The 25,000-nt window shown below is 45.7% G+C and overlaps 1 protein-coding gene across 2 annotated transcripts in view; it reads left to right on the top strand.

Annotated features, from left to right (window-relative positions):
- The window catches only part of vps50 (VPS50 EARP/GARPII complex subunit), a 329,813-nt gene that overhangs the window by 28,196 nt on the left and 276,617 nt on the right, over nucleotides 1–25,000 (top strand). For both annotated transcript variants that reach the window (XM_063185955.1, XM_063185954.1), the window contains exon 4: nucleotides 1–54. This exon is cut by the window's left edge and continues 18 nt beyond it. In XM_063185955.1, coding sequence (XP_063042025.1) covers nucleotides 1–54 — 54 coding nt within the window. The remainder of the gene's footprint in view (nucleotides 55–25,000) is intronic.

Genomic DNA, 25,000 nt, shown 5'->3' with positions numbered 1-25,000 from the left:
AACCTGCAGGAGATTGAGGACTACAGAGACAAGCTGAAGAGGCAGCAGGCTGCGGTGAGTAAAGTACCCACAAATCTGATCCTCGTGGATCCCCAATACGTCTCCTCATCTCTCATCCCTCATCTTTGGGGGATCACTGATGTACACTCTCTCAATACATACAGATGTGCAGAGACATACGTGCACGCACGCACGCACGCACGCACGCACGCACACACACACACACACACGCACGTACGCACGCACACACGCACACGCACACACACACACACACACACACACACACACACACACACACACACACACACACACACACACACACACACACACACACACACACACACACACACACACACACACACACACACACACACACACACAGAGAGACATGTGTGTGCACACAAACACTCTCACTCATTGTTTTATTTCTCTGACACACACACAAACACACACACACACACACACACACACACACACACACACACACACACACACACACACACACACACACACACACACACACACACACACACACACACACACACACACACACACACACACACAAACACACACACACACACACACACACACACGAAAATACGTCACAATCATAAAGTAGCACTCGGATCAGATCCTCTAGATCCCATCACACCGCCCCACCATCACCCAGAAAGACTCTCAATCCCACTCTTGGTAAAATTCATAAAGTTGCGGCGTTAAGCTCATATCTTTCTCCTCTGAAATCTTTTCTGCACTCTGTCTCAATATGATGGACTTGTATGCTTACCCACTGTGTGATTCCTTTTTCTGATGTATTTGTATATGCCACAATGTGTCTACGCACATGCACACATGCACATGCACACGCGCACACATGCACACACGCACATGCACACACACACACACACACACACACACACACACACACACACACACACACACACACACACACACACACACACACACACACACACACACACACACACACACACACACACACACACACACACATGGGTTTGCTGAATCCAGAAACAGCACTGTTGTGACCGACAAGACACCACTGTCAGGTCATTTTTGTCCCACTACCTTGGCACTTTCCACCCTAACCCACCTCCACAGAAACTTTGCCTTTTTTGTATTGTGTCCTTTTTTTGAAAGTAGGCAAAAAAACAGGTTGTGTTTTGCTCTTTGTTGTGGGCCAATGCGTCATCCGATTGGCACTTGATGCCCACTGTCAGGTCAGGTCAGGTACTGTTGATGAAGAGACCACCAGAACTTGAGACCTAGCCTCGCGCACCATCCTACGTACTTCCGCCAAGAGACTTGGCTCTGAACTACGTCTGGTATTTGTTTTCTGTGGAGCGATGTTGACCGGGATGGCCCAGAGTTCTTCTCTGTTGTCAACACGTCAATGTCAACCTCCTTCAGTCTTTTTTTATTATCTGTCTCTCATTCGAACTCTTTTTCATTCTTGTCTTTATGACTGGCATAAAGACACGCACACGCACGCACACACACGCACGCACACGCACGCACAAACACGCACACACGCGCGCGCACACACACACACACACACACACACACACACACACACACACACACACACACACACACACACACACACACACACACACACACACACACACACACACACACACACACACACAGAGAGAGTACAGTACAGTGATGTCCAGAGTAATTGGAAGTGACAGCGTATGGGCTTGTATATTGCTCATGGGGGTCAGCGCGTGGGCCTCCGGCTGGCTGCCACGAGGGGTTATCAGGCTAACAAATGACCTGACAAGACAAGAGGCATGTGGAGACAGCAGCCCAGGCCTACGCACGCACACACGCGCACACGCACACGCACACGCACACGCACACGCACACGCACGCACGCACGCACACAGACACACACAGACACAGACACACACACACACACACACACAGATGCACAGGCATATACACACACACACACACACACACACACACACACACACACACACACACACACACACACGCGGACAGCAGTTATGATGGTGATTGCCTTTGATTGCTAGGCTGAACTACTGCGGTGTCAAATCTGTCAGCGTTTATCCACTGTCTTCTTTTTCCTTTTTTACAGGATAGAAAATGGCTCTGCTTCTTTTTTCCCCCTCAAATTTATCCTCAACCTTTAAAGTTGATTCAGTCCTGTCACTTGGAAATGATGGGGTTTTTAGGTTAGGTTAGGTTGTTATTTTGCCCGAATCTTACATTTTACATTTTAAATGTTTTGCCCATTAGATAAAGGCATTTTAAACACCCACTCTAACAATCAAGTAATGTCTAACAATAAAGTAATAAATGTGCTTTTAAAAAAACCCAGAATGACATAAAATAATAAATATTGCGTATATGCCAAAACCACACGTGTATCGGCCGATACCGATACACTTGAAAAATGCAAATATCGGCCCGATATCAGACAGATATATATATATATCGGTCTATCCTTACCTATTATGTAGCCTACATTTCCCAAAATTCTTGTGTGTGAACACTGGCCCAGCATGATTATTATTATTAAGGCAGTAGGATGTGGTTAAATACCACAACATTCCAGGAAATAAGCTTCTTTTACAACTCCCCTTGTGATAATTGATTGACTTGTACCTTTATCCTGTACTGTACTTACAGTCATTCTCTGCATCTGGCCAGGCACATTCGACCTCCAGCATATATCATTGAACTCTATGCAAAATTATTTTTGCCTGTGAGTGGGTCTAGCCTAGGACAATGCCACAGGCCCTGAAACTGGCTGGCCAATCACAACACAGGAGACTTGTTTTGATTTGTTTGAATCTTTGGATGCAAAGCGGACAGGGTTTTGAGGGAGTGACGACAAAGCGTTGGCCAATAAGCAAAGACACAGTTTGAAAAACAGCGGGTTGTTTCCATCAACAATCTTCCGATGTGTCATTCATCGGGGCCAGACTAAATTATACATTTAATCTCACATTTAGTCTGGTTCATCAGGCTACAGAGTCAGAGACATGCAGTAGAAAGGTTTACGTCATCATTCAAGTCAGGGGGAGGTGTAAATTGAGCTCATTTCCAGAGACGGTGCAGTATTGCTTTAACTCTACCTGCAGTGCAGTCGCTGAGAAGATGTGAGAAGAAGAAGAACCAGAGGAAGCTATTCCTGGCAGTGAGGGAGGGTGCGATGGATCCAGGAACTTCACACACCGAAGCCTCATTATCAGCTGTAACGAAGACGAAAGAGGAAGGTTTTAGGTCTAGACTAGACACAAGTAGAGAGAGTGGGTGGGTGTTGGGCTTTCTTCAGGAAGACGAAGGAAAGACAATTTGCACTCTGAGGTGGCTTGATGCAAAACTTTTTTTTTTTTAAAGGTACACTGTGTGGGATTTGTAGTTGTTTATTTCCATAACTCATGCTACCCATTCTCTAATGTTACCTTTTTTATGAATACTTACCACCACCATCAAATTCTATGTATTCATTATGACTTGGAAAATTGCACTTACCATGCATGAAAAGGGGGATCTTCTCCGCCATTTTGAATGTCAAGAAATAGACATTTTAGCTGCAAAAATGACTGTATTTGGGCAATACTAGAAAAAAGTAGTTTATTACTTAGTAAACGTTCATGTAAAGATCAAATTTGGCAATAGGCAGCCCAGTTTCAATAAGCAGCATAGTTGCATTACCTTTTTTGACCATTTCCACTTTTAAAGGAAATCTTTTTCAATTTGTGGCCTGTTCATTCCAATAATTACCAGTATATGAGTAATATTATGATATGATTATGATCTCATTGTGGATGCAAACAACTTCCAAGATGTGATATCCTCTAAATGGCAGTGGATTCTGATTGGCTGTGTTTTTTAACACCCACTTATTGTCATGGTATTGCTTTGATGGTGATCCCGAAGGTGTTGCTTCACCCAGTCATAACATTGTCGTCATAGTTGAAGCTCCACCATAGCTCTAAGCTCCACTATCCCCCTGAAGGGTATTATTGTTTTTTAAAAAATCTGTTTTAGGGGCTTGTATGCCTTTATTTCACAGGACAGTCGAAGATGGTGACAGGTAGCGAATGGGACAGAGTGACAGGGGGAGGATCGGGAAATGACCCCGGCCGGACTCGAACTGGGGTCCCCGTGGGTGGGCATGCAAGCCCAAATGTGGGGGGCTTAGCAGCACACAACGCCACAACCCCCCCCACCCCCTTTGAGGTTTACGCTCCATCATCCTTGCCCTGAAGTTACAAACCAACCATGCCTGAAGGATACAATGACCTAGTTAGCTGTACACCACTTACCCTTCCTGCTGGGAAATTTGCCTTTAGGGGGCTGTTGATGTTGTGGTCCACAGTTATGTTTTTTATGGATTATACATGAGGAAATATCATGGTTAACCCCACAGCCTTTCCTCATGCATCTGCATAGAAGCCAAGCAGACCCAGCAGAATAGATTGAGACCATAAACTTTACTTTAGATTTTGTGAATCACCTTAATTATTCAGATTCACGTTACAAGATTCAAGATTTCATTTGTCTCGCCTTTTTGTGCTGGCACAATTGGCAGCAAGATGAATGTTGAGGCTGCTTTATTCTGTGGAGTAATAACAAATAAATACTGTAATAGGAAAAGCTAGGAAATAATAAATAAATGGCCTTAGTATTTCAGAAGTAGGTGTCTTGATTTAGCACCCCCAGCTTACACTTAAGTTATTGCGCTCAACATGAAGGCATAAAAAAGAATAGGAAAATATAAAAATATGGCCTAAGCAGGATGGCTTGATAAGAAACCACAACTGACACTTTGGTTATCACGTTCCTGACTGGCTAAAAAAAAAAAAGTGGAAAAGTGCTTCGTATTTATCGTACTAGTGGAGGTCGGGATGGGAACCTGACTCAATGTTGCCACATTATCATATTTGTACCATAGTTTTCTCAATAATGTGAACAAACCCATGATGTACGATAATTTCAGAGTTTTCCTATACAACTACCCCACTACCACCAAAACGATAACTTTGAGGTTTTGGTGCAATAGTTCAGCAATTTCCTGCTGGTAATACTGACTCGACCTGACCTTCCTTTGACCTTTGAGTGGTAATGAGATTCTCATTCTCTGCACGTTTGCCACTTTCCTTTTTGATGGACAAGTGAATTTAAGACTCAGTACACATACACCGCCCCCCTCCTCCCCTTCGCCTGAACAAGAAAGGAAAAAAAGTTGTGTGTGTGTGTGAGGGTATGACTGCGAATTTCTCTGCCGGCTTGATTTCCTTGCTGTGGGCTCACAGTTTTTATCCCTTAATGCCTGGATGGCTTCCCATTGCGCTGGCTGTCAGTGCTGTGATGTGATGTAGCTTCATATTGCAGTCACCTGTCCTCCAACACCACTACTACTTATCCACCACTCGGTTGCATTAGGCCAGTGTTTCTCAACAGGGGTGCCGTGGGCCCCCCCTCAGGGGTGCCGCGGAATCGTGGCTGATAAATAAATGATGTAATATAATACATATTTGTCTAAATTGATAAGTTAATGCTTGTCAGTGGAATCTTTCATCTGCCATTTACGCACATTAAAGTAAATATAGGTCGCCCCAGTCAGCTGCAACTTCAAACATAGGTCATGTGACGTCTCCAAATTTGTTACTTTTCTAAGCTTGTGTGGTAGCTATCGAATGCCTTGGTTTGGGGTGCCTTGAAATTTTTCATGAATGTACGGTAAGTTTGAAGAAGGCCAGACGGCCGAAACGTCACCTCACCATTAAAACATGGAGCAGAGTGTGCGGCATTCTTTTCTTTTTCTTTAACATTTATATGCTCAGGAAGCCAGCACCTCAAGAAAGACTTTATTGGTGTGCGATGCCTCTTTTTTTCATGAATTGAAAGGGTGCCTTGCCTAAAAAAAGGTTGAGAAACACTGCATTAGGCAACTAAGGGTGCGGCGCAGTATAGAGCAGCTGCTTATATTCAGAGAGAGAGAGAGAGAGAGAGAGAGAGAGAGAGAGAGAGAGAGAGAGAGAGAGAGAGAGAGAGAGAGAGAGAGAGAGAGAGAGAGAGAGAGAGAGAGAGAGAGAGAGAGAACAAGGGTAGGAGGAACAACTGGTATGTCTGACACTTTTTTGGCAGTGCATCATTGCCTGTCTTCTGGGTTATTGTTGGTAGCAAGCTGATTACGACCGCTGTGGCCAGGGCTCCGGGAGAGAGGGAGACGGAGAGAGAGAGACAAAGAGAGAAGGGACAGACTGTCTTGGTCAAAGAAATGTATGCAATTATTGTGACACAAGCTTAGACACATTCATACAGCTGCCAATTCTCTCTCTCTCTCTCACTCTCACTCTCTCTCTCTCTCTCTCTCTCTCTCTCTCTCTCTCTCTCTCTCTCTCTCTCTCTCACACACACACACACACACACACACAAACTTTCTCTTTCTCTCTCTTTCTCTCTCTCTTTCTCTCTCTTTTTCTCTCTCTTTCTCTCTCTCTCTCTCTCTCTCTCTCTCTCTCTCTCTTTCTCTCTCTCTCTCTCTCTCCTTCTCTCTCTCTCTCTCTCTCTCTCTCTCTCTCTCTCTCTCTCTCTCTCTCTCTCTCTCTCTCTCTCTCTCTCTCTCTCTCTCTCTCTCTCTCTCTCTCTCTCTCTCTCTCTCTCTCTCTCTCTCTCTGTATAGTATGGTCCATTTAGACAAGGTGATTGTAACCGGCAAATTTAACTCTCACTGTGCCTTCAGCACCATACTCTCCTCATATACTCTTGTTTTCTGTCTGCCACCTTATGTATGTGATTGTTTGTACGCAAAATCAATTTGGTTGTGTAGGCCCTGCTGGGTTGTTTTGTGCCATTCAATCACAATGACCAAAGGGTGCCATTTGTAGTTATTTTTCACCAATGTATGGAGTCTTTTCATGACATGTCACATCATGAGCTTGGCCTGATGTTATGCCCTAAGCTAGGGCAAGCTCCTAGTGACTACGCTATGGGAAATCACGCCCTCCTCGGCGAGCAAGGAGCAAGAGCAATGTAAACATCGTTTCTAAACTCCACTCACTTTTTCGAGAACCAGTCAACTTTGAGCTGCTCCGATGACCCTGGGTAGAGGCAGTGACGTGGTTTAAGCAGAGAAGTTCTGTTGGGACTAGGAAAATGTTTGGTTTAAATCTCGGCAGAGCCTTTTCTGGCCTTAACCAGTAACAAACCAAGGGAGGCGAGTTAACAATGCCGCTTGGGAAATGTTAATTGTTATGCTCTAGGTCAGACCAAGTGTCAAAGAGGTTGAAAATCAATGATAATAAGGCTAGTTATGCCCACATGCAGAGCTGAAAGATCTCGGCCATGCTGCCTGAAAACAGGTGTATGACAGTAGGCTACAGTATTTTTATTATTTTTAAATGTATGGGCTTTTTCTGCCATTATTTGATGTGGGACAGAGACGGGGGACGGATTGGTAAACGACCTTGAGCCAGATTCGAACTCTGGTCCCCGGGTTTGCGGTACGGTACGTCGCTTCAGCCAACCGAGCCACGGTCCTGCTGTGTCCGGTGCCATTCAATCACAATGGCAAAAGAGTGCCATTTCGCATCATGACCTTGGCCTCATCTTGTGCCCACATGCAGAGATGAAAGGTTTGGGTATGCTGCCTGAAAACGGATGTGGGAAAGGAGGTAGGGCTGGGCGGTCTTGGAAAAAAATTGATCACGGTTTTCTTGATGAAACTTCTCTGCACGATTTTTTTTCATAAGCGACAATTTTCCCGCACCTCAATGTTTCTGAAGAAAAGGCTGATTTTAGCGAAGGGGAGTAGAGTTGCCCAGCTGGGACTCGGACCCAGACCTTCTGGAGTAGTAAACCGGGGCTCTGACCGCTACACCAAAGAGCCAGGCTCGTTGGCATGTTAGTCAGAACACACCCACAACCCTAGTGATGGTCACTCCATCACACTGCCTTCCCCTTCGGGAAGCGCACCCGTGCGCTTCACACACTCATGGTGTCCAATCCTGGGGGTCCCTCACGTGGAATTACGGCCCACACACAATGGGTACGCTTCAGATGGTCTCACGGTAGCCATCCCACTTCTGACACCATTTGTAGCGAAGGGAAGTAGAGTTGCCCATCTGGGTATCGAACCCAGACCTTCTGGAGTAAGCCAGGCATGTTAGTCAGAACACACCCACAACCCTAGTGATGGTCACTCCATCACACTGATATTAAATTTAAAAATGAAATAAAATCCTGAATTTTAATGAATCTCAATTTCTATTTTAATCACTTTTTTGGAATAATAATAAAAAAACCCTTCTCTCATCAAAAAGTGAACCTTGTGTAGGTGAAAACCGTTATCATGTTTTTTTAACGGTATACCGCCCGCCCCTAGTGTTGGACAAAGGCTGCTACGGGTTTTAGAGTGAGGAGTCCCCAAATTGAAATCCTTTTTAGTGTTTTATTCCTTGACAAAATAGCACTTTGACCATTGAGGTCCTCTTCTTTAGGTAGAGAACCTGGAGATGAAACGTATTACTGTCATGGAATGAAAAAGGGATTTCAATTGTGTAGTGTGTGGATTCCGACATTTTACATTTGCCCACTAGACGGACGCAACAACGATAAAATGTTTGGTGGTGTTGGAGACCGAGACTCTTTTGCCGTGTCCAGACCAAGAGCGAACTACGCTGCCTGGTAGCGTGGGTAGCAGAAGAAGTTTCGCCTTGAATTCGCTGTATTCGCTCCAGACGCAGCATTGACATGTTTGATTCAGCTAATCACATAACGGCTCTGGCTTGACAACCTGGGACATTCGGAGATATGAACGTTCCGATTGGTTTTCGTCGAACAGCGTCAGAGCGAATTCGCCTGCGATTAGATTTAGTTTAATCGTCAAAATTCGCTCTGGTCGCGCAAGAAGCTTCGCTCCTGGCGAATTTGCTTTGGTAGCGCAGGTCGCGTGCCCTCCATAGAGAAATAATGACTTCCGTCGCTTTGTTCGCTTCGTTCGCTTCGTTCACTCCGTTCGCTCCTGGTCTGTACACGGCATTTCCCTGCTGAAAGCCCTGCCTTTGTCTGCCTGGTTGGCACATTAGCCTTCAGCTCTGGAGCGTGAGTTTGGATTTCCCTGTCCTGGGGTCCATTTCTGGAAAGCATAGTTTCTAACCATGTTAGCTACTTTGTTTGTTGCAATGCCATTTCCCATTGGCAACTACCGAAGTTGCTAACTGCTAACAACTACGCTTTCCAGAAATGCACCCCTGGGTGGGTGTGGTAGGCAGATTACTTGAGGGAGTAGTGTGCTTTCATTAAAAGCAGGTAGATTAGATGTGGTGTGCGTGTGCGTGTGCGTGTGCGTGTGCGTGTGCGTGTGTGTGTGTGCGCGTGCGTGCGTGCGTGCGTGCATGCGTGCGTGCGTGCGTGTGTGCGCGCGCGTGTGTGTGCGCACCGCTGGGTGGGTGTGTGCATACGTGTGTGCGTTTGTATGTGCACGTGTGTATATGTGTTTAGGTGTGTGCGTTCCTGTATCTGCTATAACAGATAGTATTACTGGGCACCCAGAGGGATCAGTGGATGCTGACTGTTGCAGAGTAGATTTCACTTCAGTTCTCTTCACTTCACGGATGCATCATAGACACACACATGCTTACAAACCATCTGCACACATTAAACACACTAGGCAAGCGCTCGCACGCACGCAGGCACGCGCACGCACGGACACACGCAGGCAGGCAGGCAGGCAGGCAGGCACGCACGCACGCACGCACGCACGCACGCACGCACGTACGCAACTTGTATGCGTGCGCACATGGTCCAAAAAACACAGTCTGTAAATGCATATCGATTGATCCAGTGGGTCCTTATCACAGTCGATGGATGCGGCGGGCGGGGGATGGTACAGTTTGTGCATCCCGACCCCCTATTGGGTATCGACCGAGCGAAGGGCCTCAATGACGCTGGCGCCCACCTTAATTAGCTTTATGTGCAACACACACATACACACTCATGCGCATCGCACACGCGCACACACACACACACAAACGCACATACACACACAAACGCACATAAACGCACATAAACGCACACACACACACACACACACATACACACACAAACGCACATACACACACACGTACATAAACGCACATACACACACATAAACGCACATGCACATAAACACACACACACACACACACACACACACACACACACACACACACACACACACACACACACACACACACACACACACTTTCTTTTGCCTGCCTGCTTTCTCTCCTCATCCCCTTTCACTGTTGAGTCTTATATCCTAACCTTAGTGTGGATCTCTTACCTCTCTCTTCACGGTTTCAAACTTGTCACATGCCCGCTCAGCCATTTCATGCGGCAGCAGAAGCTTTCCAAGAAAAAAAAGGCAGATTCATATGGTCACTCATTCTTAAATTGGCTACCTAAAACAAGGCTCTTGGAAACATAAGATTACTAAAGTCTACATCTAGATACAATTAGCAGGAATGGCATAACTGACAATGGTGTAATTATGTCGGCGTACACCTTTTCTTTTTATTGGCACCGGCAAGTTGCCTACGACATCCGGCCCTTTGGTCAACTTTCTAAACCCAAATCGGAATCGGATCGTGGATCTTATTGGATAGTGACCTTCTAGATCGGAATCGAATCGAGCGTACACCACAACAATGGTCTCTTTAGTATAGTAGACACTTCATGAATAGAGAGTAGAGAGACTAAGCCCCCCACATCCGGGCTTGCATGCCCATGGAGGGACACAGGTTCGAGTCCGGCCTGACTCATATCCCAATCCTAGCCCGTCTCTCTCCCGTTGATTTCTTGTCTCCATCTTTGACTGTCCTGTCTGAATAAAGGGTAAAATGGCCAAAAGAAATATTGAAATAGAGAGTAGAAGGATATGTGTGGAGAGCAGAGATGCCAAGATGAAGGGCACATGAAATAATTGGGAAGTGCGGCGTTAAAGATGGAGAGATGGAGAATCATCCAGCGACAGTGATGCAGCAGGTTCCTTTTCAAGTCAAGTCAGCTTTTATTGTCAGTTTCTTCATATGCGCAAGTCATACAAGGAAATTGAAATGACGTTTTCTCTCTTTTACCATGAAAGGACTTAGACATACACAGGACTGACATTTACAGACAGACTTTCCAGTCAACGCCACCAAAGTAGAGTCTGTAGATTATATATACTTAATAAATCTTGAAGGAAATGAAGGGTAGAAAAAAAGAGCGATAGTGTGGAGACTGGAGACTCTAGATGGAAGAAGATGAAAAAGACACGTGTAACAATTGGGGAAGTGCCGCATTAGATAAAGAAACGGAGAATTAAGAAACGGTGACTCAGCAGGTTTTCACCGCCACAATAGTCTCTGTTGTAGATACTTCATAAATAGAGAGTATACAGTAGAGGGATATGTGTGGAGGAGAGCAGAGATACTAAAGATGAGAGGCACATAAAGTAATTGGGGAAATGCTGTGTTGGATACGGATACGGAGATGGAGAATCACCCCGAGACAGTGATTCAGCCAGTGGCGGAACATTATACACACAGGGCCCCCAGGTCCCAAAACAAAGATAGGTCCCCCATAGGGGCCTGCAATGTTCATAATGGAGCCCTCATTTCCAATACGGGGAGGGCCCTGGGCCCAAGGGCCAATGCCTCACTCTGCCCCCCACGTAGCTCCACCCCTGGGATGCAGCAGAATAGAAAAGGGAAAGGGGAACTCTCTCTCTCTCTCTCACTCTCTCTCACTCGCTCGCTCTCTCTCTCTCGCTCTCTCGCTCTCGCTCTCTCTCTCTCACTCTCTCTCTCTCACTCGCTCGCTCTCTCTCTCTCGCTCTCTCTCTACTACTCAGGCTGCCTAGAGTCTCCATCCGTCTCCCTTTTACAGTCCTCTGAGCTGCCTGCCAGACTGAAAGGAAATGAATGGAGTGGGTTGATGTGAGCGACAGGGAAAGTGCTGCATTGTTTGGAGGGGGAAGACTTGTGGGAGGTGGATACTCTCAGTCTCTTCCTTTTCTGTCTGTCTGTCTGTGTGTGTGTGTCAAGCAGAAGAGTTGGAGGAGGAGATGGATTGAGTGAGTTTGTGTGTGTGATTGCTTGTGTGTGTGTGTGTGTGTGTGTGTCTGTCTGCCTGTCTGTCTGTCTGTCTGTCTGTCTGTCTGTCTGTCTGTCTGAGAGATTGCTGGTGTGTGTCTGTGCGTGTGCGCGTGTGTGCGTGTGTGCGCGTGTGCGCGTGTGTGCGTGTGTGTGCGTGTGTGCGTGTGTGCGTGTGTGTGTGTGTGTGTGTGTTAACTTGGCGGAGCTTCCCTCTCCTCTGGCGTGGGCAGCAGCACTGTGGTTTCCAGAGTGGCAGCAGCCAGGGGAGGCGAGGATGTGTTTTAGTGTTTACTGCTTTTAAAGTAGTGGCAGCAGGTCATGTTTAATTTAGACTTAATCAAAAGGGCCTGCACCACCAGAGGGTCCCCCGAGGGTTTGTGTGTATATGTGTGTGCGTGTGCGTGTGCGTGTGCGTGTGTGTGTGCGTGTGTGTGTGCGTGTGTGTGTGCGTGTGTGTGTGCTTTTGTGTGTGCGTTTGTGTGTGCGTTTGTGTGTCCGTTTGTGCGTGCGTGCGTGAGTATGCTTTTTGTATGCTTGTTTTTTTGTATGCATGTTTTTTGTGCACATGTTTGTGTGTGAATACGTGAGTATTTATGTGTTTAAGAATTTTATTGTCATTGTTTATTCAAAAGTATGTGATTGTGCATGTTTGATGAGTTGCTGTTTTGTTCTCTTTGTACTCTGTTAATCTCATTGCAGTGCACACACACGTACAGTAGAATAGTGCTCCCCACATGCTCTTCACATGCTCTTCACATGCTCCCCAGTTGTTTTGAAATCAATGTTCCCTTTTAGAGAGGCTAGTCAAAAAATAAAGCCTTTTGCTTCTTCAAAAGACAAACAAAAATCACTGCCGCACGCAGGCACGCTGGCACACAGGCACGCTGGCACGCTGGCACGCTGGCACACACACACACACACACACACACACACACACACACACACACACACACACACACACACACACACACACACACACACACACACACACACACACACACACACACCTTGTTTATCTTATTTTGTCATAACACTAAAATAGGTGGGGAGTTGAGACCACAATTTCTTCTTCGCAAATGACCCCTTTTCTGATCTTAATATCTTAGTGGTGACATATGCCCTGTATGTGCATGAATTACTGGTGTAGTGTACGCACGCACGCACGCACGCACGCACGCACGCACGCCTCTCTCACTCACTCACTCACTCACTCACTCACTCACGCACGCACGCACGCACGCACGCACGCACGCACGCACGCACGCACGCACGCACGCACGCACGCACGCACTCACTCACTCACTCACTCACTCACTCACTCACTCACTCACTCACTCACTCACTCACTCACTCACTCACTCACTCACTCACTCACACACACACACACACACACACACACACACACACACACACACACACACACACACACACACACACACACACACACACACACACACACACACACAACACACACACACACACACACACACACACACACACACACACACACACACACACACACACACACACACACACACACACACACACACACACACACACACACCAGCCTCAGCATGTAGACCTGATGGAAGTGGAAGTGTGAACCCAAATAATGTTTACCCATTATGGCTAATGTGCCTGGGCAGCAGCAGTAGCCCCCTCTCTCCACTGGCTCCACTTCACTCCCCTCTGCTCAGCAGTGTTGCCAGATTGGGCTGTTTCCCGCCAAATTGGGCTGCTTAGGATGGCCGTGTGTGGGTAAAAATGGTATTTACTGTTGCAGAAAAACCTGCCCAATTTTTTGTCATTTACAATTGGGTGGGCTTTTGTGCTTCTAGGCAGGTTTTGAGCATTTTTTTGGGCTGGAAATCATTAGCCTCATCTGGCAACCCTGCTGCTCTGCTCTGCTGTGCTCTGCTGTGCTCTGCTCCACTCTGCTCCGCTCAGCCAGGAGCTGATAGTGAGATCATAGCTCATATCAGCTACCCAGAGGGGGTCTGGCCAATTGAGGATCAGAGGGGCTAGATGATGCCGCTGGGCACGGCCGCGCTGACTGCTTTTGCTGGGCCTGGGACAAAATCATTTGAAAGCACCCCCCGCCCCAGTGTCAGTACATTGAATGTAAGGGGAACCCAATTCTGAGCCACCCTGGGCCCGGGACAACTGACCCCTTTGTCCATCCCTGTGGGCTCTCCTGCTGCCGGGACTCAACATTAACATTAGCATGATATTCACGATAGTATGATCAGACTCTGGGTCTGGAATATATATTATTTTTGTTCGAGAATTTTTTTTTATAAAATATTTTTGTTTTGGCCAGTAGGTGGTGCAGTGGGACCATGTAGCGCTCCTCTGTATCTCAGACACACACACACTAGAGCGTGGCTCGGGCCGGTTTTTTCTGTCCGAGCCCGGCCCTCAGCCGACAGAAAAGTGATCAACCCCGACCCGAGCCCGAGACTAATTAAAATGTTTGTGTCCGAACCCGTCCGAAGCCCGAGACCACTGTAATAACAACAGAACCTGTGCGCAAGCAATATTTTCTATGTGGGCTTCATACTCAAAATAGCACGTGACTTATAGCCAGGATAGGCAACTAGGATGAGGCAATTTGCTGTAGCCTAATTTAGTTACGCACGCATAGTAAGTATAAACACACGCATACATGTGACAGCGCACCTTATGTTTCTTTCGGTTAGACCAGAGATGTTGGGTGCTGTGATCAAATGCATGGGAGGGGCGTGAGAGGATAAGAAAGGCGAAAACTAACGAATACGGTTTGGATGCAGTCAGCGCGGCTATGGACGCATTTGTTACGTTACTGTTAGTGCAAATAAATCCCCGCGAGCCGGTGAAGATGCCACTCCTTGTCGTTAAGAAGGATGGGCTATAAGTTCACCCCTGAAGAACAGTAGCCTGTTCGGCCCTCCAAGAGAATGTAATTTCCCCTGATGTCCATGCGGTCAATATAAAATCAGGAAAGGTTGCACGCGCATAGTTACAACTGTAGGCTACAGTAAAAGTGACAAGAATTAAGAACCTACGTGAAGGACATGAAATGTCACAGCGGACAAAGTAGTAACAGGAAACCTCTTCGCCCCTACCTTAGGCAACTCCACGTAGCGTGTGCGTCTTCTTTAATCCATATTATGCTCCTTGCTACCCCTTGCTGGAAATGTAATCCTTGGCGAGCAATGCAGTGACAAACTTCGTCATTTTATGTTCAACATTTAAGACAGCACCGAAGGCATGCTAAAACATGGCCTACACTAGGCCTATACAACAAAAGACCACGCGTTCACTGACAACTGTATTTGGCGCTTATTAAGAAAGCAAGTTGACTCGGCATTCCTGCTCGGCTGACTGGGAGTGAGCGTCCATGTTGCCACTGGTAACTGGCGCGTGCATACAGCCAATAATAATCACTCACACGAGTAGCCTACCAACATTTTCATTTATGCATATTCAATTACTTATTTTTTAATCACAAAACTGCCGTTTGCATGAACTGAAACGTTTCCTCTGATTGCTTACAATTTTCACAATGTCTGTTTGGTTCAAGCCCGAGCCCGACCCGAGTCCGACAGATATTCTATTTTTTTTGTCCGAGTCCGGCCCGGCCCGTCGGGTTCCGACCCGGCCCGTCGGGCTTCGGTCGGGTTGCCATGCTCTGACGCACACACACACACACACACACACACACACACACACACACACACACACACACACACACACACACACACACACTCACACTCACACTCACACACACACACACACACACACACACACTCACACTCACACTCACACTCACACACTCACACACACACACACACACACACAGACAGACAGTGGCCAGAGTCTGTGTGCCTGAAGGACACACACACACACACACACACACACACACACACACACACACACACACACACACACACACACACACACACACACACACACACACACACACACACACACACACACACACACACACACACACAGTGCAGTGTAATGTGGTGGTGTGAGCTGGACTATGACGGACAGAAACTACTATCCAATAAATGAACATCTAGGTCTGCTATGCCCTAGACACCGTATCCCCTGAGACGCGTGTGCTGTTTTGGGAATAAGGGAGGGGAGGTGTTGTGGGAATGAGCACAAGAGCAGGACTTTGAAAAGAGAAAGCTGGCTGTACTGTTTGTCCCATTCCAGCTCCCGTACTGTACCGTTGGAAGGTTATGTTCAGCCGTGCCGCATGTGTGTGGTTTCCCTCAGGAGTGGTTTTCTCACGGGATTAAAAAAACATGGTCACTCTTCCTTGGCATATTTTGTACATCGTCTTTTTTTCTGTCCACCTCAATTCTCTCTGTTCTCATGTCTTCTTGAGGTGGTATGTCGGTGTCCATTTTACCTTCATTGGTTTTTGCAAATGGGTCAAAGACGTTCAAAATGAAATTGTCCTTCAGTGTAACGGATACCTTCTGCTGACTGTAAAAAAACATGACTCTTTTTATTTATTTATTTTTTCCAGTGAATTCATGAAAGCCTCGGCTGTCATCCATTTACTTGAAACAATCTAAAAATCTTGTTTTTTTACAGTTACAGTCAGCAGAAGGTATCCGTTACACTGAAGGACAATTTCATTTTGGACGTCTTTGACCCAAATGCATTTCTATTAAATTCTACTCACTCCTATTGCGTTTGTTATTGTCCATACTCCATATGTTTCCCGTCATCTTTCATTTCCCCCTTCATTGTCCCCTGCACACAGCCCGATATTCCATCTACCTTTCTGTCTCATCTCAGTCTGTCCCTCTTTCTCAATTACTTTCTTCTCCTCCTTTGCCTTTTTTCAGCCTCTTCATCTCCCCTCCTCCGTCTAACTAACTTGTTTCTGTCCATCCTTATCCCTCACTCGTTTTCTCCCGTGTTGGCTGTCAATCTTTCCCAGCTTCTCTCTATCCATCACTCTTTCGCTCCCTGTCTTCTCTGTCTGTCCATTCCCTACGTCCCCTGTTTCCTCTCTCTTCCTTCATTAGCTGTCACTCTTCGCCACTCCCCAGCTTCTCTCTCTCTATCCCAGGCTCTTTAAATGTTTTCTCTCTCTCTCTATTCCTCCTCTCCATCATTCTTTCTCTCCTGTGTTAGCTGTCACTCTTCCCCCGCTTCTCTCTATTACTTGTTCTTTAAAGGGACACTGTGCAGGAAATGGTCAAAAAAGGTACTGCAACTATGCTGCTCATTGAAACTGGGCTGCCTATTGCCAAATTTGATCTTTACATGAAAGTTTACTAAGTACTAAGCAAATATTTTCTAGTATGGTCCAAGTACAGTCATTTTTGCAGCTAAAATAGCTATTTTTGGAAATTCAAAATGGCGGACCATGGAGAAGATCCCCCTTTTCATGCATGAAAAGTGCAATTTTTCCAGTCATGATGAATACTTAGAATTTGATGGTGATGACAAGTATTCATGAAAAAGGCAACATTAGTGAATGGGCAGCATGAATTCTGGAAATAAACAACTAAAAATCTCACACAGTGCCCCTTTAGCTGTCTTCTCTTTACCATTCTCTCCCCCACTTATTCTTTCCGTCCCGTTTTTTCAGTTTACACCATCTTCTCTCTGTCCCTCGCTCTTTCACTTGCTGTCCTCTATCCCTCCTTGCTATCACTCGTTCTTTCACTCTCTCACTCTCTCCATTTTGTGTCTATGCCTCCTTTTCTCCATTCCTCTTTATTTCTCTGCAGTGTTGGGTGTCAGTCTTTTCTCCTCTCTCTCTTTCTCTCTCTCTCTCTCTCTCTCTCTCTCTCTCTCTCTCTCTCTCTCTCTCTCTCTACCCTTGGCTCGTTTTTTCCTGTGCTATCAGTGTTCCCCAGCTTCCCTATATCCCTGACTCCTTTACTCCCTATCTTCTCTCTTCTCTCTTCTCTTTCCTCTCTCCTCCGCCTCTCCATCCCTCGTTTTTTCTCTCATGTGTTAGTTGTCAGTCTTCCCTCCTTCTCTTCCTTCCTCCTCTCTATCCCTCTCCTTTTCTCTGACTATCTTGTTTACATAAGCGTGCACATATAGGGTTGAGGTGGTGCTAAAGCAACTGCCCCTTTGCCCTACTGCACTGATTCTCAAAGTGTGGTCCGGGGACCACTGGTGGTCCGCGGCAGAGCTCAGGTGGTCCGCGAGGGGATTTCTACATTTCCAAGACAAGCTAGCAGTAGGCTATAGTTGTAACTTAATTACAAAGCTAAATATAGCTGAAGTCATATTTTCAACACAATTCACAGGCTTGTAATGTGAATAAAAAGTAAGTGAGCTGCCTCGAAATGAGCAGTGTCAAATTGGCACCCGTCAAATGTCAATTCTGTTGACAGGTGGTCCCTGAACATTTTTAGGGGAACAAAGTGGTCCTCGGTCTGAAAAAGTTTGAGAACCACTGCCAACAAGTTATTTTTGTGGAAGTTATTGTCCCAGTGTACTGTGGTCCATGTTAACACGATGATCCACAATAATGACAATAATTCCCCAATATACAGATTGTGTATTAGCCTTGCGTGCCATCCTACGTACTTCCGCCAAGACACTTGGCTCCGCACTACGTCTGGTACCTGTCTTCTGTGGAGCGAAGTTGACCGTTAGGATTTGCGCTGGTGTTCTGACAAACAGTCCTACATTGTAATTTTATCCTACGGTAGGATGTTCTGTCAGACATGTCTGTTAAACGGTCCTACATCGCCATAGATAGACGTCAGACATGTTTGTTCAACAACTTATAAGTTAAATCCTGATTTTTCCGAAAATGTCCTTCCTGCTTCCTGCAATCGCGTCACGTGAAACTAAGTCCAGACGATGAATACGAAATGGAAATGGTAGTATTATGGGATGGTCAGGACCAGGCTACCTCTGTATAGCCTCTGTTTGCTGCACCAATGCCAGAGCCCAGGGCTTGACACTGGCACCTGCCAACCGGCCAAATGCTGGTAAAACTTGGCTGTGGCTGGTAACAATTTCAGTGTCACTAGTCAATTTGACAGGTAGCTAATTATATGGTATGACATATCAGAATAGTGTACATTCTGCACTTTGCCCCTTGTGTATCAATTGTTTGTATTTAAGTTAATGAAAAAGCTCAGTTACTCTGTTTCTATTTATTCTATTTCCATGTAGAAACCCATGCACTCATCTTCTTGCTTTAAGCATCTCATCTGAGGTTAGATGTACAGCATCATGATTAAAAAAAAAACAACAACATTTGTGGCTAGTGGAATAGCAGGATGGCTAGTGACTGGGGAAGACCAGTAGCCACAGTGGCCGGCAAGCGAAAAAGTTAATGTCAAGCCCTGCCAGAGCCACATCTATGGCCTCTAGAAAAGCACTCGGAAGTTCAACATGGCTGCCAGCACCTTCAGCACCTTCAGCAGTGCCCCCAAAATATCTGTACACACCACTGCTTGTCTATATCCCTTCTTCTATCCATTCTCTCTCTCTCTCTCTCAGCCTCTCTCTCTCTCTCTGTCTCTCTGTCTCTCTCTCGGTCTCTCTCTTTCGGTCTCTCTCTTTCGGTCTCTCTCTCTCTCTCGGTCTCTCTCTTTCGGTCTCTCTCTCTCTCTCTCTCTCTCTCTCTCTCTCTCTCTCTCTCTCTCTCTCTCTGTATCTCTCTCTCTCTCATAGCTCTCAGTCTTTCCTCCTTCCCTTCCCTTCTCCTCTTTATCTCTCTTTCTCTTTGTCTCACTAGCTTGTCTATTCCTCCTTCTAAGTACTCATCCCTCCTTCGCCCTCTCTCTCTCCTGTGTTAGCTGTCAGCCTTTCCTCTTTCTCTTCCCTACTTCTCTCTATCCCTTGTCCACATCCCTTGTCCACATCCCTCCTTCTCCCCAATCCTTTTCTCTCTCTCTCTCTCTCTCTCTCTCTCTCTCTTTCTCTCTTTCTTTCTCTCTCTTTCTCTCTTTCTTTCTTTCTCTCTCTCTCTCTCTCTCTCTCTCTCTCTCTCTCTCTCTCTCTCTCTCTCTCTCTCTCTCTCTCTCTCTCTCTCCTGTGTTAGCTGTCAGCCTTCCCTCCTTCTCCTCCCTCCTTCTCCTCCCTCCTTCTCTTCCCTCCTTCTCTTCCCTACTTCTCTCTATCCCTTGTCCACATCCCTCCTTCTCCCCAATCCTTCTCTCTCTCTCTCTCTCTCTCTGTCTCTCTCCTGTGTTAGCTGTCAGTCTTCCCCAGCTTATGTCTTATCTTCTGGAACACTCAGATGCTCCGCTGCTCACACCATCTGTTCACACCATCATCTTCTCTTCTTTTCTTTTCTTTTCTTTTCCTCGTGCGTTTGGGACGCCTCTCTTTCCTCTTTTAATCTGTTTCTCAGCGGCAAAGAAACGTCTGGACACACCCTATTCCACCTGGGTGGGTTTGTCAAAGCTCCAACAATCAAACAAAACTTTCTTCTCACGAGGACAGTGTTGATTTTTTCAGTTTTTTTTTTTTATTTAGTCGTAGTCTTCCCAATGTAGTCTTAGTCTTTGTCTAAATGACGAAAATCAATTTTAGTCTTAGCCATTTTTTTGTCATTTTTATTCAAAACTATAGAACTTCTCCACACACTGCTTCTCTTTTTAACATGTATCATTGACTGTACAGAATAAACCTTCTCCGCACACTGTTTCTCTTTTTAAAATAAATCGCACTGTGCAGAACAAAACTTCTTCACACACTGGTTCTCTCTGTCTCCATTTTAGTTCACACCAGTGTTAATTTAGTCAGCTTTTAAAAATGTAATCTTAGTCTTAGTCATGACAAAAATCAATTGTAGTCTTAGTCACATTTTAGTCATTGCCTTCCCAATTTCGTCTTAGTCTAAATGCCGAAAATAAAAAAAGGGCTTTGACGAAATATTTTAGTCATAGGTAGTCATGGTTGACGAAATTAACACTGCACGAGGAGTGATTTTTGACTGTTTCTACTTCTGACTGTTTTTACTTGTGCAGCGACTCTGTGCGCCACTCAGTTGGTCCATTGGAAAATTGGATTGCTTTTAAAACCATGACTTAGGGCCCTACCATGGCCCTACTGGTAGGGAACTTGTCTGCTATGCGGCAGACAGTAAGTCCCTTTTAATATCTATGCTCCCGTCCTCCCCTTTAACTTGTGGCTCCGTGAGGCGAGGCATGACGCCATTGACGATAGACGTTTTATTCAAGATCTGACAAAATATAATTGTCATTTGTAATCAGGATGTTGAACCAGGAAATGTCTACCCAACGTTATTCTTGCCTAGGCTGACAACAGGGAAACTTCATGGTTTACCCTCTCCACGGAGGTGGGGCGTCAGCCAAGCACGATGCGATGCCAGAAGCAGAAGAAGAGGACGGGAGGTTAGATGTTGAAAAGGACCCTCTCCCCATCTTGTGCTACCCAAACACATGCTTCACACCCCTCTGCTTATGTTTTCACTCATTTCCCCCCGTCCTCCTCCTCCTCCTCTTCTCCTCCTCGGGGACTCCAGACATGGCGTCAGACTTTGCTCACTTCTCACTTTTTTTCAAGCACATACAACACAGTGGCTCAAATGAATGTGCTGTTTGTTTTCTCAGTTTTTTACCGCCATCTCAGCCAGGAGTTTAAATGTCACATTCAGCAGCAGACATTTCACTACCTTCCTTTGTCCTCTAGTCACGTCCTCTATCACAAAAAAAAACTGGATAGATTTTGTTGTGGGATCGTTTATATGTGACTCGCGCTACTGTCCGACAATTGTCTTTCTGCTATGATATGTCATTGACAAATTTTGTTTGTCATTGTTTTTTGAAGTGTTAGTTTTGTTTTATTTGTTTGTTAGTGGTGGCTATAAAACTAAACTCCACTTGTATGTGTCCTATCCTGAAGGGTATGTGAGGATTCAAGGGCGTTTGTTTCTGTTGCATAGAGATAAAGGGTAAATAATTATGTGCAATGATGCTGCCGTTTGCCCGTCTCTAGGCTACTGTGCCTGGTCAAGGGCAATAGAGTGCAAAGAATGCAGTTTGGGAGGTGACACACACACACACACACCAACGTGGTGCCCGCGGGTGCCAGGTAGCCCTCCAGGAGCTTCTGATCAGTGTTGGGCAAGCTACTTGTAAAATGTAGTGAGCTAAGCTATCAGCTACTGAACCATAAAATAAGCTTCACTACACTAAAGCTACCACCATCAGAAATGTAGTGAGCTAAGCTTCAAAAATGTGGAAATGTAGTTCACTACACCAGAAGCTACATTTTCCCATCATATTGTCAGCTTGATTTAAAATAACAGATAGGCCTACCTTCATTAAACAAAACTTTATTGATCTCATTATACTTAATTGATATTTACTATACATTCAGTGTGTTTTAAATATCATTATAGGACACAGGATAGGGTGACCCCAAGTCCAAGGGGGGACATGGATATGTTTTTGAGGGACAGTGTGGGGCACTCCCTGTGTGACTGCCTAGATCTCGGGAAAGAGAGTGTTTTTTTCTTCAAGCAACAAAATGTAGCTTTTGTGGAAGCTACGTCGCTACTTGAGACAAAAGATAGCTTAACTACAGGGAAGTTACTCGATGCATAAAGTAGTGACGCTACGACCAAGCTACTGGGGAATGTAGTTAAACTAGTAGCTTGTAGCTTGTAGGGAAGCTACTGCCCATCACTGCTTCTGATGTGCCCACCAAGGATGTTAGTAAACAGTGATGACTACAAGATTTTAGTCACAGTTAATGTTTTTCTTAGTTTAAGTATGAGATTATTTCTTTATAACCTATAAGCAAATTATCATTCGATCATGGTGTGATATGGGAATTATGTCAAGACGTCAGTCGAGGATTTTGAACAAGTAGCCCTCAGTAGCTCTTGATGGCCCTCGAGTAGCCCTCAGTAGCCCTCAGACCCAGAAAGGTTGGGGACCCCTGCTAAGGTGATATGGGCATGTGGGAAGGGGATGTGTGGTGGGGTGAGGTGAGGTAAAAGGGGTGTCGCTCATTTTGCAACTTATGTTGGAACATAATACTGCACAAAGAAAAATTCGTCCTGTACTTCAATAGGTTGATTATCATCGACTTTCAAATCTCTTCGAGAATTGGTCTGACCAAGAGGATAACAATTAACATTTCCCACATGGCATGGTTGACGAGCCTCCCTTGGTTTGCTAATGGTTGATTTCTCAGGAGCTCAGAAAGTACTTACATTGCCCTTGACCTGACCAGTAGCAACACTGAAGGCACGGCCTGCCTGGCTATATTTTAATGTCTTCTCTGTCTTTTCTGTCTTTGTGGGCACATGGAGCCGTGAGAAACATACCAATTGAATGCACTTTTGGGATGGGAGTGTGATGAAAGGGCTCAAGAGTGGAGAGGTGGGGTGGAGGTATTGGTGGTGGTAATGGGGGGTACAAGGGGTTGGATGAGTGCAACAGCATCTGATTTAAACAGAATGAACAGCACACGTCTGGACACTGTAGTGGGTAGCAGGGCTTGACATTAACTTCTCCGGCCACTGTAGCTAGTGGTTTACCCGAGTCACTAGCCATCCAGCTATTCTACTAGCCACAAATTACATTTTTTTGTTGTTGTCATGACGCTGTAGGCCTACATCCACCTCAGAAGATGAGGTGCTTAAAGCAAATGAGTGCATGGGTCTCTACACGGAAATAAAACAAATGGATGAGTAACTGAGCTTTTTCTTGAACTTAACAATTGATACACAAGGGGCAAAGTGCAGATTCTGCGCTATTCTGATATGTCATACCATAAAATAAGCCACCTGCCAAATTGGCTAGTGATACTGAAATTGTTACCAGCCACAGCCAAGTTTTACCAGCATTTGGCCGGTTGGCAGGTGCCAGTGTCAAGCCCTGGTGGGTAGGCATAGCTGTTGGCATGACATAACATGATTGTATTGGCGTGTTAGCATGCTATTTATTACACTTGTTTTTTTTTTTTTTTACACAGGTTAAGACACGGTACCTCACACCCTGAATGTTGTTCCTCGCACTTGTGTGAGGTTGAGTTACATGCCTTGTATGACACAGTGCTATACAAATACAATTATTATTATTATTATTATTGTGTCTCACACTTTGGTGCCTTTCCTGTCGTTGTCCATGCATGACAGACTGAGAAGTGTTGATTCGATTCCGTCTAGCACATGCAAAGAAATTGACAACAAAGCTGACTTTGACTTTGATAAAGTGCAGTAGTTGTGGTTTGGGGATGTGTGTGTGCCCGTGTTCGTGTTTTGTCCCCTTTTCTGAAACAAACAATTTCAAGCCGTTTTATCTCAGAATCGGCAATTCTCACTGACCTTGATGTAGCACCCAATGTTCTATTTTTTCCCTCTGGTAGTCATTTATTTATTTATTTATTTATTTTGCAAAACATATTTTCAAGTGCTTTTGAACGTGCGCTTAAAATTCATAGTGTAAGCTGCTTAGAGAATTGGAATTTGCATCCACCAGAAAGCCCCAAGGCACTGGTCTAGCGAATGATTGCGGGTGATAAGATTGGAACGTCTGGAAGGGGTTGATTGAGGTGGAAGAAATGCCTTCCTAGTGTTCTCAGGTGTGAGATGCAGGCGAGTGTGTCGCGAGTGTATCGTGTGAGTGTGTCCTGAGTGTGTTTTGAGAGTGTGAGTGTGTTTTGTGAGTGTGAGTGTGAGTGTGTCGCAAGTGTGTCGTGAGTGTGTTTTGAGAGTGTGAGTGTGTCGTGAGTGTGTCGTGAGTGTGTCGTGAGTGTGTTGTGAGTGTGTCTCGTGAGTGTGTCTCGTGAGTGTGTCTCGTGAGTGTGTCGTGAGTGTGCCGTGAGTGCGTCTGGTGAGTGCGTCTGGTGAGTGCGTCGTGAGTGCGTCGTGAGTGCGTTTTGAGAGTGTGTCGTGAGTGCGTCGCGAG

The sequence above is a fragment of the Engraulis encrasicolus genome, chromosome 20, assembly GCF_034702125.1.
Source record: "Engraulis encrasicolus isolate BLACKSEA-1 chromosome 20, IST_EnEncr_1.0, whole genome shotgun sequence".
Taxonomy (NCBI): Eukaryota; Metazoa; Chordata; class Actinopteri; order Clupeiformes; family Engraulidae; genus Engraulis; species Engraulis encrasicolus.
The sequence above is the reverse complement of the archived record's forward strand: the minus strand, read 5'-3'. Positions and strand labels throughout refer to the sequence as shown.